Source organism: Pleurodeles waltl, chromosome 3_1 (genome assembly GCF_031143425.1).
Source record: "Pleurodeles waltl isolate 20211129_DDA chromosome 3_1, aPleWal1.hap1.20221129, whole genome shotgun sequence".
In the NCBI taxonomy this organism is placed as follows: Eukaryota; Metazoa; Chordata; class Amphibia; order Caudata; family Salamandridae; genus Pleurodeles; species Pleurodeles waltl.
Genome location: NC_090440.1, coordinates 404,776,846 through 404,789,613, shown reverse-complemented (window position 1 = coordinate 404,789,613; position 12,768 = coordinate 404,776,846). Strand labels below are relative to the sequence as shown.

At 43.2% G+C, this 12,768-nt stretch overlaps 1 protein-coding gene across 1 annotated transcript in view; it reads right to left on the bottom strand.

Annotated features, from left to right (window-relative positions):
• LOC138284148 (uncharacterized) overlaps positions 1 to 12,768 on the bottom strand; it is a 285,937-nt gene that overhangs the window by 221,450 nt on the left and 51,719 nt on the right. The window contains exon 2 of the mRNA XM_069222631.1: positions 4,426 to 4,595. Within this exon, the coding sequence (XP_069078732.1) occupies positions 4,426 to 4,595 (170 nt within the window). The remainder of the gene's footprint in view (positions 1 to 4,425; positions 4,596 to 12,768) is intronic.

Sequence of the window (12,768 nt, the reverse complement as noted above, 5' to 3'; positions counted from 1 at the left end):
GAGTTGCAGTAGTCCAATCTGGAGAGAACCAGCGATTGGACCAGAGTTTTAAGGTCGTGCTCCGGGAAGAAGCGACGAATTCCCCAAAGAAGGCGCAGTTGGTGTCGAGCAGACTTTGCAATGGAGTCGATGTGGGAGAGTAGATTGAGTTTTTTGTCGAGTATGACACCAAGGGATTTTGCGCTCTCGACAATGATGGGCTTATTGTTCATTAGATTGATCTGATCCATCCATGATTGCACTGGGGGATGAGAAAGTGAGGAGGAGAGGAGGAGGAATTCTGTTTTGGAGGGATTCAGGATCAGTTGATGAGTTCACATCCAGTTTTGAATGGAGTCGAGAGTAGAGCTAAGGAAGGAGAGATCGTGATTGGAGGCCACCTTAAGGTAAATCTGAGTGTCATCCGCATATAGATGATAGTGGATCCCGGATTTACTCAGGAGATTTCCCAACGGTTCTAAATAGAGATTGAACAGTGTGGGTGCAAGTATGGAGCCTTGAGGAACACCTTGACTGACCGCTAAAGGAGCTGAGAGACTGTTCGCTATTTTGATCATTTGGGATCTATCAGAGAGGAAGGAGGCAAACCATTTGAGCACAGTGCCCTCCATGCCCATTCTCTGTTGAAGAGTGTTAAGGAGAGTGTTGTGATTGACAGTGTCAAAGGCTGCAGATAGGTCAAGAAGAATTAGAAGACAAGACTCCCCTGAATCGAGTATCCGCAGCGCGTCATCAATCACTAGTAGCAGGGCTGTTTCAGTGCTGCAGTTTTGAATGAAGCCGGACTGGAAATTGTCAAGAAGATTATTATCCTTGATATGGCGAGAAAGTTGTTTCGCTACACATTTTTCTGTGATTTTCGCAAGAAAGGGTAGGTTAGTGATGGGACGTAGTTGTTGAGGTCGTTCGCATCAGCGGTGGGCTTTTTAAGCAGAGGGGTGACCTGTCCAGTTTTGAAGGAAACAGGAAGGGAGCCTTGACTGAGGGAGAGGTTGACCAAAGTGGTCCAATAGGAAAGAGAGTTAGTATAGAAGTCAATGGCAATGGCACTAGGGATGGGGTCAAGAGAATGGTTAGAGGGCTTTGTATCGAGGATGCATTTAAGGAGATGTAGGGGGCCCTGCCAGGAGTCACCCCTGCTGGGCAGTGTGGAGATGTTGGTATGTAGGGGGCCCTGCCGTGAGTCACCTCAGCCGGGCAGTCATCTCAGATGGGCAGTCAGGAGACGGTGGTATATTCGTGGGGATTCTCAACTCGTTTCTTTGTGGCCTGTTTCTGGGAGGCGTTTATTTATGCTGGGCCTTTTGTTTTTTGAACGATTTCCATTGAGCAGGTTTTAATATGTGTCTTTTAACGCAGTTCCTGCTGAAGGAGTATGGAGTGTCTTGACATGTAAAGGGACTTAACGAAACGATTTATTTAAGGAATCAAGGTATCGGGCATTATGGGAAAATTTGTGAGGAGAGAAGTTTGCGCGTTAGTCATCCATAAATCATTATACCGAAATGTTTCATTTCGTCCTAATGTTGCAGATGGTTGCACTAAAAGGTGTTTTTCGCCAAGTAGGCAAATAAATGCATTGGGCCTATCACTGTCATTTTGTTGGTTACCATTAAATTGGGTTTTGTCAACTGTGCTTTGTGGGTGCTCAAAAAGGCTTCTATAAACGAGTGTTTACAGTGACGTAGATGGTTGTGGGTGGCTCCAGTTTAACTTGCGGGAACGAGTGTTTGTGTGTAGTTCCTTACGGGTTAGTCCACGTTAAATCAATTACCAATTGTGGACTGGCCAACTGGCCGTTGATATTTGTTTAAAGTTAGCTTGCAGAAAGTGCCACATTTGAGTTTAGATGCCTCCTGTTTTCTTACACTATAGTCTATGCTTCTGACGGTGCATCTCCCAGCCATCGTTCGCCCATTTTAAAAAGTAATTTACTTTCATTCGTCACATCCGGTCCTCATTTTCTAATACTTTTTGTGCAGCCCCCCGTCCACACACTTGTTCTTCCTCTTAACTTTTTCCTACTCTGACCCTTCTATTTACATCACCATCTCTTTTTCACTTTAATAATAAAACTCGATGAGGAATTCCTTATTTGGGCTACATTTTTTTCTCTTAAAAACCGGGCATTAGAAACGTAACATACAATTTTTCTGTCCTTTCTTACAAATGTTCTCAAAATTGTATTTCTATTTGTTGCTCCACTAAATGGATGTCCATTATTTTGATTCTCAGTTCAATTCTTTTCTATACTTTCATTTTATTCCTATCACATTTTCCACTACAACAAAAAACCAAGTCACCTCGCTCATTCGTGGGCATGGGTAGCTAATGTGATTTATCCAAGTAAACTTTCCCCATTTTATGAAAAAAGAGGGAAGATGAAGAAGTAGTACTCCTCTGTGTTTCTTTGTGCTATCTGCTTTAGGGGTGTCTTTATGCAAGTATATTTCTCAATTACTTTAGTAGAGCTCTTCAAAGACCTAGCCATCCTTAGAGCACTCTCTTGATCTCAGCCATGAGTCACAGCACCTGGTTTGGAGGGGGCATGCCCTGCCAGTTCGTGCTGGACTGGTCCTATTGGAGCAGGACCAAGGTTGATTTACATGTGACTGGTTCCTGCCTAATGTGGCATGGTGGACAAGAAAACAATGGACTGAGATGCGGCCTGAATAATTACCAGTGACTGAGAATAATTCAAGCATTCCACCCATCTGTTTTATTGTATTCCTCACGCAACCAGTAAGAGCAAGGATGCTGCCATCTGTTACAACTTAACTAGTACTTTCCTCTTTATCAAATGTAACTACTCTGAAACTCACTAATACCTATGCACTAATGCTACCAACTGCTCCTCAAACTAGAAACGTCATGTAACTCTGCAGTCAAAACTATCAGGTTTGATCCAATGTCTAGATTGTTTGCCTTGCAGTTAAGATTAAGCAGTGAAAAATGAACAATAAACATGATGGCTATGGACCAGTGCTTAATTAGTAAACAAAAACGTGCCCGTGCCCAAATCTCTCCTCTGAAACGTGTGGCTGCTGCAATTAAATTTGCGAGCACAGAATACAGAGTCAGCTTAATCTTGAAGCCATCTCAGGCCTCTTTAATCCATCTACACACACATGGGCGGCTCATCCCCAGTGGCAGAGGGGCGTCGCCCCCCTGGATGAGCCAGCAGAAGAAAAATAAAACAATAGCTTGCTATCATTTTAGTTTTCATTTTTCATCTGCTGGCTCAGCCAGCAGGTGCAGGGAGGTGCGGGGCTGGGTCATGGGGAGGTGGCAGGTGGAAGAGTGCACTAAGTGTGCAAGTGTGTTTGGCCGGCCGTTTCAGGCTGGCGAAACACACATGCACACTTAGGTTTCTCCAACCAAGCTGTATACACAGCCAGGCTGGAGAAACAGCACAAACCCCAGGCTTGTGTCTGACGGCAGTTACTGCCATTCAGACCAATCATGACGCTGCTTACATGCTATGTTTAGCATGTAAGCAGCACCAGGATTGCTGAGAAGCCTGTGCTGGTGTCCGGACACCAGAAGAGGATTGATGTGGCAGGAGACGGCGACAGGGAAGGAGATGGGCAGCACAAGGTAAGTTTTTTTTTTTTAAATGTTTCCTCCATCGTTCGTCGTCCCCCACCACCACCCACTCCTTGACATATGCGGTGGCCGTCATTGCATTTACAACCACTCCCTACCCCTTCAGCTCACTCTAGCAGCTTTCTGTTTTCTCCCTTTGTGACGCTTTTTCATTTTTCTCTTCCTCCGTCTTTCCTATATGAGTCTTTTGCTCACAGTAAATGCTTGAGGCAGCAAAATAAGTGCTTGTGCCCCGCACCAACAACCACCGGCTCATAAGCACTATTTGACACTATGGACGGCAAATTTTGGGCACTAAATGCATACATGTCATGATTTTTTGCTTTAATTTATCCTAAATCACCCTGGGCTCCACTCTATACCTGATGTTTATAACGTACTGTAATCTTAGCATGCTAACAAAGAGCACCATGTTGCTAGATATCTAGGAACAGCAGACTGGTCCATCGTCAATGCCCTTGATATAAATTATCTAGACAACCATGGCAACATGTTCAGTAATATTCCACTGTCATGTTTGCCTTTACCATCATGTGGGATAAATGTAAGCCATTTTGTACGTGAAAGATATTACCAGAAGCTGTGTCCTGGTTTGACTACTGGACACGAGACAAATATGAATCAATTTCTTAAAAATATTTTTCTCTGAGCTTCATGCAAGTAGAGAAAGGACCTACATGGGAAAACGTAATAAGCAAAGTAGAAGTCAATATTTCTTCACTGCAACTGAAGAGGAGGAATAGAAAGCATAGGGAATGTTCTATCATCCACATGGACTTGACACAAGGTGTCATTTAGTAGTTCTGTGGTATACCCAACCTGTATAACGTCTCCTTCATCCAGGATGAAAGTCAACTTGGGATCCTTCTCCACGAGAGTCCCATCTTCACGAATGCCCAAGAGCTTCACCGTCACCTCTTGACCTGGAAGGGGTTTTGTAGTTTCTCCAAGACCCGTTTTTAAGATTCTTTTCCTCAATAATTTGTCCTCTGTTGGAAAAAAGAAAGGATAAAGTGATGTGTTGGAGAAAGTATGGTCTCATCTACAGTAACATCAAATATATAGAGAATATGTCCACTCGCTGAGATGCGAGATGTACTGGCAGTGAACCATGTGAACCATGTGATACTTGACATGTTTTCTAGGATGCCATTAGTAGCAACTGCTGTCTCAGCCATTACAAATCCCCTCACATACTTCTTCTGCATTACTTCTTTCACTTTGAAGTAGGACTCTAGCATTATGTAGGAGTAGCTTGTCAGTAAGTGTCGGATGGAGCGCAGGCCTTAGGGATTCCCCACATTCAAAATATTAGAAAAGACTAGATTGCACTTAGTCTGCCACTATTTCTTGAGACAGACTACGCATTGAATGTTTCTAGAGGGGTATAAACTCTGCATCAGTGAACATCGGTACTGTGTGGGAATGCCCCACTACTGTGCAATTGCAAGTTAAACCTCATTCAATGGGGAACAAGTGTGTGGACCCAAAGTTACTAGTGAACTCTGCACAGAATTCCTAGTTCCGTAGGTTGTAATGCAGGAATTGACCACCTGCTCCGAGCCAGGCGGTTCGGGAAGGGTGGGAGAGTGAATGGAACGATGTTGCCTGGCACGTGAGAGCAATTTATAACATCACTGTGCCTTGGAGCGCGGTCAGGCTGGAAGCCTGGACAGGAGCTGGGCTGCACTCCTGCCCATTCCCAAGTCAATTTTGGTACAGCTGGATTTTCCCTTTGGAAATATCAGGTCTTGTGTTTCGCTATTCGTATCTGAGAACGAGAACACGAGAGAACATTCGTATCTGCGTACAACTGAGCTGTGCGGAATTTCACCTGGGAATTCCGTTTTGCTCAGCTTGTATTTGGGGTCAAGGACATTTACAATTTGTGTCCAATGCAAAATTTGTTTATGCTGTTTATTCCACATGCAAACCCCACCTTCTAATTACAGTTGAGTAATACAGTGATATCATAAGGAGACTGCGCCCTCTTCGCATGAGCACACACTGTAAAATCAAGCGATTCATTGTTACCTTTAACGTTTAGGGTACATGCCCTAATAATCTCAAAACCAGTGTGTGCTCCTTATGCAGGCTGCAGATCAGACTCTCGTCCTTATTTTGTGGAGACGTGGATATAAATGAAGGGTTGGAATTCACCAAAAATGCTAGAGGGAAGACTGCACAAATACGAGACTGCAATAGAAGCTGGGGTTTCAGAAAGAGATATTTACATAAACGTGTTGAAAAGTGTTGAAATTATAATCAAGATGCTCTGCATTTCTGCCTTCATTGAGAAACTGAATAATTAATAGGCTGGTTTGGGGGCAGCTGATTTCCTATAGTAGATAAATGGTAGCATATGCACTACCTTGCATGAGACTGTACATATCAACACATTCATGAGAAAATCATCTAGGCCTCATAATCAGTAGTTTTTCCAATTGCTCAATAAAGATAAGTTAGAGACGAGGAGGGTGAAGACAGTTTGAAGGAGATCCTACTTGGAAGACTAGAACGCTGCCTATAAAGTGCACCTTATAATTAATACATTTGCTATTTGTTCAAATATTCCAGAAGGAGGTAATTCACAATTATGTTTCATTTACCACTCTCAAATGATTGTCTAGTAACATTCCTAACTCCAGGGAACACCTTAGCTATTTGCTGAAAGTATGACAGTGACTGTTATGGGGATAATAGATCATAGCTTTTGAGATCACCCAATGTTTTATACCTCTTCAGTCAAATGGATGGGCTAATTTGGGAGCACTTCATTTCTAAGTAGACAGGCAGAACCTATTTTTGAGAAGTGAAGAACCGGTTTCCCAGAATATCCTCCTCTAGCACCTTCCATAAAGGGATAAGTGGCATGTATCTTCAAGACCAGTCTGCTTCTTGATTAGTTCCTTCTCCATGAAAAATCGAGGTGGTCTTGCCTATCCTATAAAAAAACAGTCTTGGCCTCAATGATACTAATGTGTAGTACCTGTTTGAAATGGGGTTTCCGGTTAGCTAGTGTATATACCTAAGCCAAGCAGAACCCACCACTCTAGTCAGGGCAAGTAAGTTACACACCAAAGATAACCTGTGTCACCCCTGGTAGCTTGGCACAGATCAGTTAAGCTTATCTTCAGAGGCAATGTGTAAAGCTTTTGCGCAACACACACACACCAGTGACACAATACATACACCTCAAAAGAGAATCCATACAATGTTATATACAAATATATTATACATAAATCATAGACCAAAACATAAAAAACTGTAACTACCTGGCCAACTAGGCAATTGTCAAACAACACAATGAGCGCAATAAAAAATATATTTCTATGTTGTACACATCATGAAAAACAACATTGGTGTGCTAAAAGGCAAATCCGGAAACAATACTTGCTACTCTGACAATGCAAGGCGAAAATGACGTATACCATAACATCAGGTCATGAAATGCAGCAGTTAGGTTAGGGAGAGAAAATACATGAATCACCAAACATTCCTGTAGTACATAAATCACCAACTATGGTCATCAGATATCATCAGTACTACCTGAGTTACAAAACACCATCATAAATACATAGATACAGTGCACCTGCACCTCTTTCATATATTAGGTGGTAATGTGAGCGCTAACCATAAGTTACAGAGACACCTGCACGCCTACTACAGGAACTACAGTAATTTAAAGCAAAATCAGTAAGATGGGGACCTCCGTTGAGGACTGTTACCCTGTCCTGCTACCTGATTCAATTTATCAGTACCCCCAAGGTATGAGCAAACATATTGAAGAGGTCCCACACACTAGAGATAACAGTGGGGAGACCTCACTGCCCCCCCCCATGTTGAAGAAACCAAAGGCAGCTGCTTGAAAGCGTGCAGTACAGCTGCATCCTCCACAAAGCCGCCAAAGCCATATCTTTCTCTGTAGCAGGAGCCCGTCTCTCTGTGGCGGCAACACCTGGCATTGATGCGGCCCCTCCTCAGAGCAGCTGTTGATGGTGCCAGCATTAACTCCACCCCCCCAGGGATGCATGCTGATCAATTGATAAGTTTGCTTCGGGAACTTTCCTTTTGCCAGACAGTGCTTCGGGAAGAACAGCTGTGTGTCGTTGAGCAAGGATTTTGAACACAACACTCCCCTTTGCGGAGCCGGTCTCTCCTGCTGATTTTACTCTGAGAAGGGAAAAGGCTTGGGTAACAACAGCGCAACAGTACTTTAGGGCACATGCAGAGGGGAAATCTCAGCTGTGAGGCTCGCTGAGGCCATAAACATTGATCGGGGGCCAAAACAGCAGGCACTTACCCTGCACTGGTCCTGGCAAATAAACCAACTTGCGCTAGTCCTCCTAAACAGGCGAATGCTCCACAAGCTTACATTTCAACTTTTAGCAAAACAGGGAGGAGGCACACCATCCAGTCCCTGGAGAACAACTCAGGAGCATGAGATCAGGGAAGAATAAGCAGGCCAGCACATCAGGGTCCTTGAATGAAAGTGGCAGTCCTTCTTGCAGCCCAGCAGGCCACAGGTCAACACAACAAACAAGTCAGTCCAATGGCAGTTCCGCCTGGCAGCATAACAGTTCCTTCTGGCAATGTGCAGTCTCTAGAGTCATCAGCGTCTGGTAACAAGTCCATGCAGTGTCTCCCATTATGGGGTTAGAGCCCCTGCACTTATACTCAAAATGTCTTTGATGTTGAGGTAACTTCAAAAGAACCTTAGAAGTGCACAACATCCCGTTTCAACCCCAGCCTTGGCTCCGGACATGAGTAGAGCATGATCTGCCCACTGTGTGAGGGCAGGACACAGCCTATTCACATTCAACCGCAGCCTTGGCTCCAGACATCAATAGGGGGTGATCATCCCATTGTGTGAGGGCAGGACACAGCCTATTCACATGTAATGTGTGAACGACCCTCCCTCTCCCCAGCCTAGGAAGACTATCAGTATGCAGATGCTGCTTCTGTCACACCCAGCCCCTCCTGTGTGATGACTGTCTGGAAAGTATGTACCAAGTGAAGCTGACACTCTGCCCTAGATGTGATTGGAGTCAGGCTGCAAAGCACTAGAGTTATAAGCCCAGAGAAATGCGCACTTTCTAAAAGTGTCATTTCTAAAATGGTAATGTAAAATCCACCTACAACAGTAAGCACGATTTCTCACTATCATTCCAAACATTCCAAACATGCCCACGATACTCCTTTGAGAGGAGCAGCACTAACAGTAATGAAAAACGAAATAAACTGCTTTTCACTACTAGGACATGTTACACATAAGGTATATGTCCTACCTTTTACATACACAACACCCTGCCCTTAGGGCTATCTAGGGCATCCCCTCAGGGTGACGTAGGTGTTGTAAAAAAGGAGGTTAGGCCTTGGCAATTAGTTTGAATTGCCACGTCAATGTGGCAATAAACTGAATACACAAACACTGCAGTGGCAGGCCTGAGACAAGTTTGAAAGGATAGTTCTGTGGGTGGCACAATCTGCACTGCAGGCCCACTAGTAGCATTTGATTTACAGGTCCTGACTATATTCAATACCACCTTATAAGGGACGCACAGGTAAATTAAATATGCCAAACAGGTATAAGCCAATTATACCAAGGTTTAGGGGAAAGAGCACATACACTTTAGCACTATTTAGCAGTGGTAAAGTGCCCAGGGTCCTAAAACCAACAAAAAGACCATCAGAAAAATAGGAGGAGAAAGGTAAAATGTTTGGTGATAACCCTACAGAAAGGGCCATTTCTAACGGTGTCCCATTACCTTGCAGCATTCACTGGAGAAGATGTTTGGAAGGTTATTTGCAAAGCAATTTACAAGGTACCACAATGACAATAGCATCTTAGATCTTTGACAGGGTGACTTCCACTCAGGTTGCAGAACATTACAGTTGTAGGTCTACTCTATTTGTATAGAAGATGGTGGCAGAATGTGAAACGCATACAGTTGGTGTAAAAAGTGGAATGTTGGGGTGTGTGTGTGTGGAAGAGTAGAATGAGTGACAGTTGTTGGTGATATGTTGAGACTGTCTGCTCCTGTGTCCTGTGCAGATTACCATGTGTTTTTTCCCAAAAAATATTGTTTGTTCATCCAATGTCTGTCGTTCATCATTGAGAATGGAATGCAACACTGGGGCCCAGGAGACATGACATTCCCAATGGCAAAGAGGTAATGGGTGCAGGGCAATTATTGCCTCTCCCAGAGGAAGATAGTTAAGTATATGCAGCAATTATTGGGTACATTCAGCAGTGCAGGGGTTTGTTGTAGTACTGTGCCTTTCAAATAAACTGGTGGTGCAGGAGCTGACAGAACAAGGCCTGCCATTAGCCTGGTTCCAGAATGCTGTGCGTCTGCCACTAGCAGCAAGGAACTCAATTGCCAGCAGTGTCATCTGACATTGGGGCGCAGCATAAAGTGACATTGAAGGATTGACGTGGAGGTGCACCATAATGTCACGTAGGGGAATCCCCTGAGTGATACTACAATTGGCCTGTGTACATAGTGCTTCACAATAAAGTTTTACTCAAGGAACCTTAAGGAAGGGAAATTGATTTATCAGTGTGTAGCTGTCTTAAAAGCCCTGGCATTACCTTTGATTTTGAACATATGACACATGACCAGGTTTTACATGACCATAAGTTGATGAGGACTAAATCTAAGAAGGGGTAAGAACGATTGTGGGAAGGATCTGGTACCACTTGGAAGGAGGCTATACGTATAGGCAGAAGTACTTCATTTTCAGAACAATATGTGCATGATGTTCTTCAGGAAAAAGAGTAACATAATATTGTAAAGAAAGCTGGTGGTGATGAAGAGAGAAAAGAGAGGAATGATGGAATATTTAATAATGTGAATTACAGTAAAGTGAAGGAATGATGTTACATATGTGGTAGTTTTAGTTATCTTGATCATGTGAAGAGCTGTCTGGCAATTGATGTAATGAAAGGGGACAGTTGGACATGTGTGCTGTTAAACAGTGAAAGGCAGATGTCTGAATTGGGTGATGAGTAATTATGGGGATGGAACAGAGGACGCTGGAACTATTCTGTCTATTTGTGATTTGCCAAAGTAGGAAGGTCATTACTTGAAGACCTCAAGGCAAGTAAGAAGTTTATTCAAACAGATGTCTAACCAGGGAGATACACTTTATATAAGGTTGAACTTTAAGGGTTTTTTAGTCACAGCTTTGTTTCAAAGAAGAACAAAAGTGAAGGTTTAATGTGGTAGTGATTGGAATGGCCGCACCAGGAGGAATTGGACATGAGGTCAGACCCAAGAGATGATCCTCCAGTGCACACAGTGGATGTGGTGAGCAACAGGGTTGTGTAATCCGTGAAATTGGGGCACTAGAAACAGCTTGGAAGCAAATTCACAAATTAATTAGGCAAATCGAAGGTGCAAACTGCAAGACAGAAGGACAGGAATGTACCACTTATGCACAGATCAGAGTCAAAGGAGATACACAAAGGTTTGTGTGCAAAGGACAACAGTGCAACCCCAGTTTCAAATTCCCTAATAGGTTTGGGCAAGTTAAAGACACTGCATCAATCAATTTAAGATGCCTCAGTTTGGAAATATGAGTGGACAGTTTCTGCTTGCCTAATTTCAGGAGTTATTATCTTCAACTTTTGGGGCCATGGTCTTTTTCTTCAAAGGTTTGACAGGTACATAGCATCAGGCTGAACTGAAGGAGAACACTTGACAGTGTTCATCACACCAAAAGGGGTTTCCAGTACAAAGCAGTGCTGTTTAGTATGGTGAACGCCGCTGCCCTTTTCCAAGAAAATAATGTGTGAGATTCTGAATGGTATAGATGGAGCCAGAGTCCCATGTCAACATTCTTGTGCTTAAAAGTGACTAAGAACATAATGTAAACTTAAGGGGAGTACTATTGGCATTAAAAGATGTGGGGATAGCAGTCAAATCCAGCAAATGCAACTTAATGAGATGGAGTACTTGGGGCACAGGATAACCAAAGATCATGTGAAGGTGAGCAAAATGGCACCTGCGCCAACATGAAAGGGGCAATTATTTTCCTTTTTAGGCATTGGTTAGTTGTATTTTAGATTTGCAGAGAACTAGTCAAGTAAGGTGAAGCCTATATGCAGGATATTTGAGAAAAATGTCAAGTTTATGATGGGGCAAGAAGAAGGACGTAGTTTTTGAAAATAATAAAGGTGACATTTTGGGAGCACTATGTTTGGAGCTGTTTGTTCAGGGGAAAGATTGCATTTTAGCTGTTGATGCATGAGGCTATGGATTGGGGTTGTGACGATGCACCAGGACAAGTTAGAGCAATAGGTAGTGGTTTATGGGCCCCTTGCTTTGTGTCCCATTGAAACAATTTATTCAGTTATGGAGCAGGAAGTTAGCTTGCACATGGGCGGTAGAGCATTTCATGATGTATCTTTGGGGGTCTATGTTCATGACTCACAGATCATAAAACATATGAATATTTTAGAAAAGCTGCCTACTCAAAATAGTATCAGAAGTACTGAAGGGGGTGTAGATGCCATGACTCATTGAGTAGGAATCGCAAAACAATTCAAATTGCTGCACCCATTGCTAAGGGGGTAGGGAGTTGGCAGTGTTAAAAATACATTTTAAAAATTCCGAGGTCTGCAAGAAATACCACTGTAGATTTTATGCCTTTGTGCATTTTGTATCTAACAAAAGTAATTGGAGTGGCCCTTTAAGTTAACTAATTTACTCAACCTTTGGCATCTCTCCCTTGTACGCTAATCTCTTTATTGGCTGTCTGTGAAAGGGACATTCCACGCAGAAAATGCAACTGAGTTTACAAGCTCAGTGGTATTTCGGCTACCGATGGGTTCAGTGCACGATAATAAGATAATAGTGATGATGAACAAAGATGCATGCTTGGGAGACACACACGTAAAGCCCTTCCTGTGCCCAGCAACTCAAAACTTCAAGAAGAACGTTAAACAGTCTTCAGCACAAATGTGACGGATATCCTGTTTGCCCTATTACGATCTCCATTGAATATTATGTGATCATAATACGGCGGACGGGATATCAGCCACATTTTTGATGGAGAAAAGCCCTCTGTCAAGGTCGTAATAAGGCCCATAATATCTGAATGTCCTTGCATTACGTTCACAAGAGCCTATAATTTACGTCAAATCCTAGATATCAG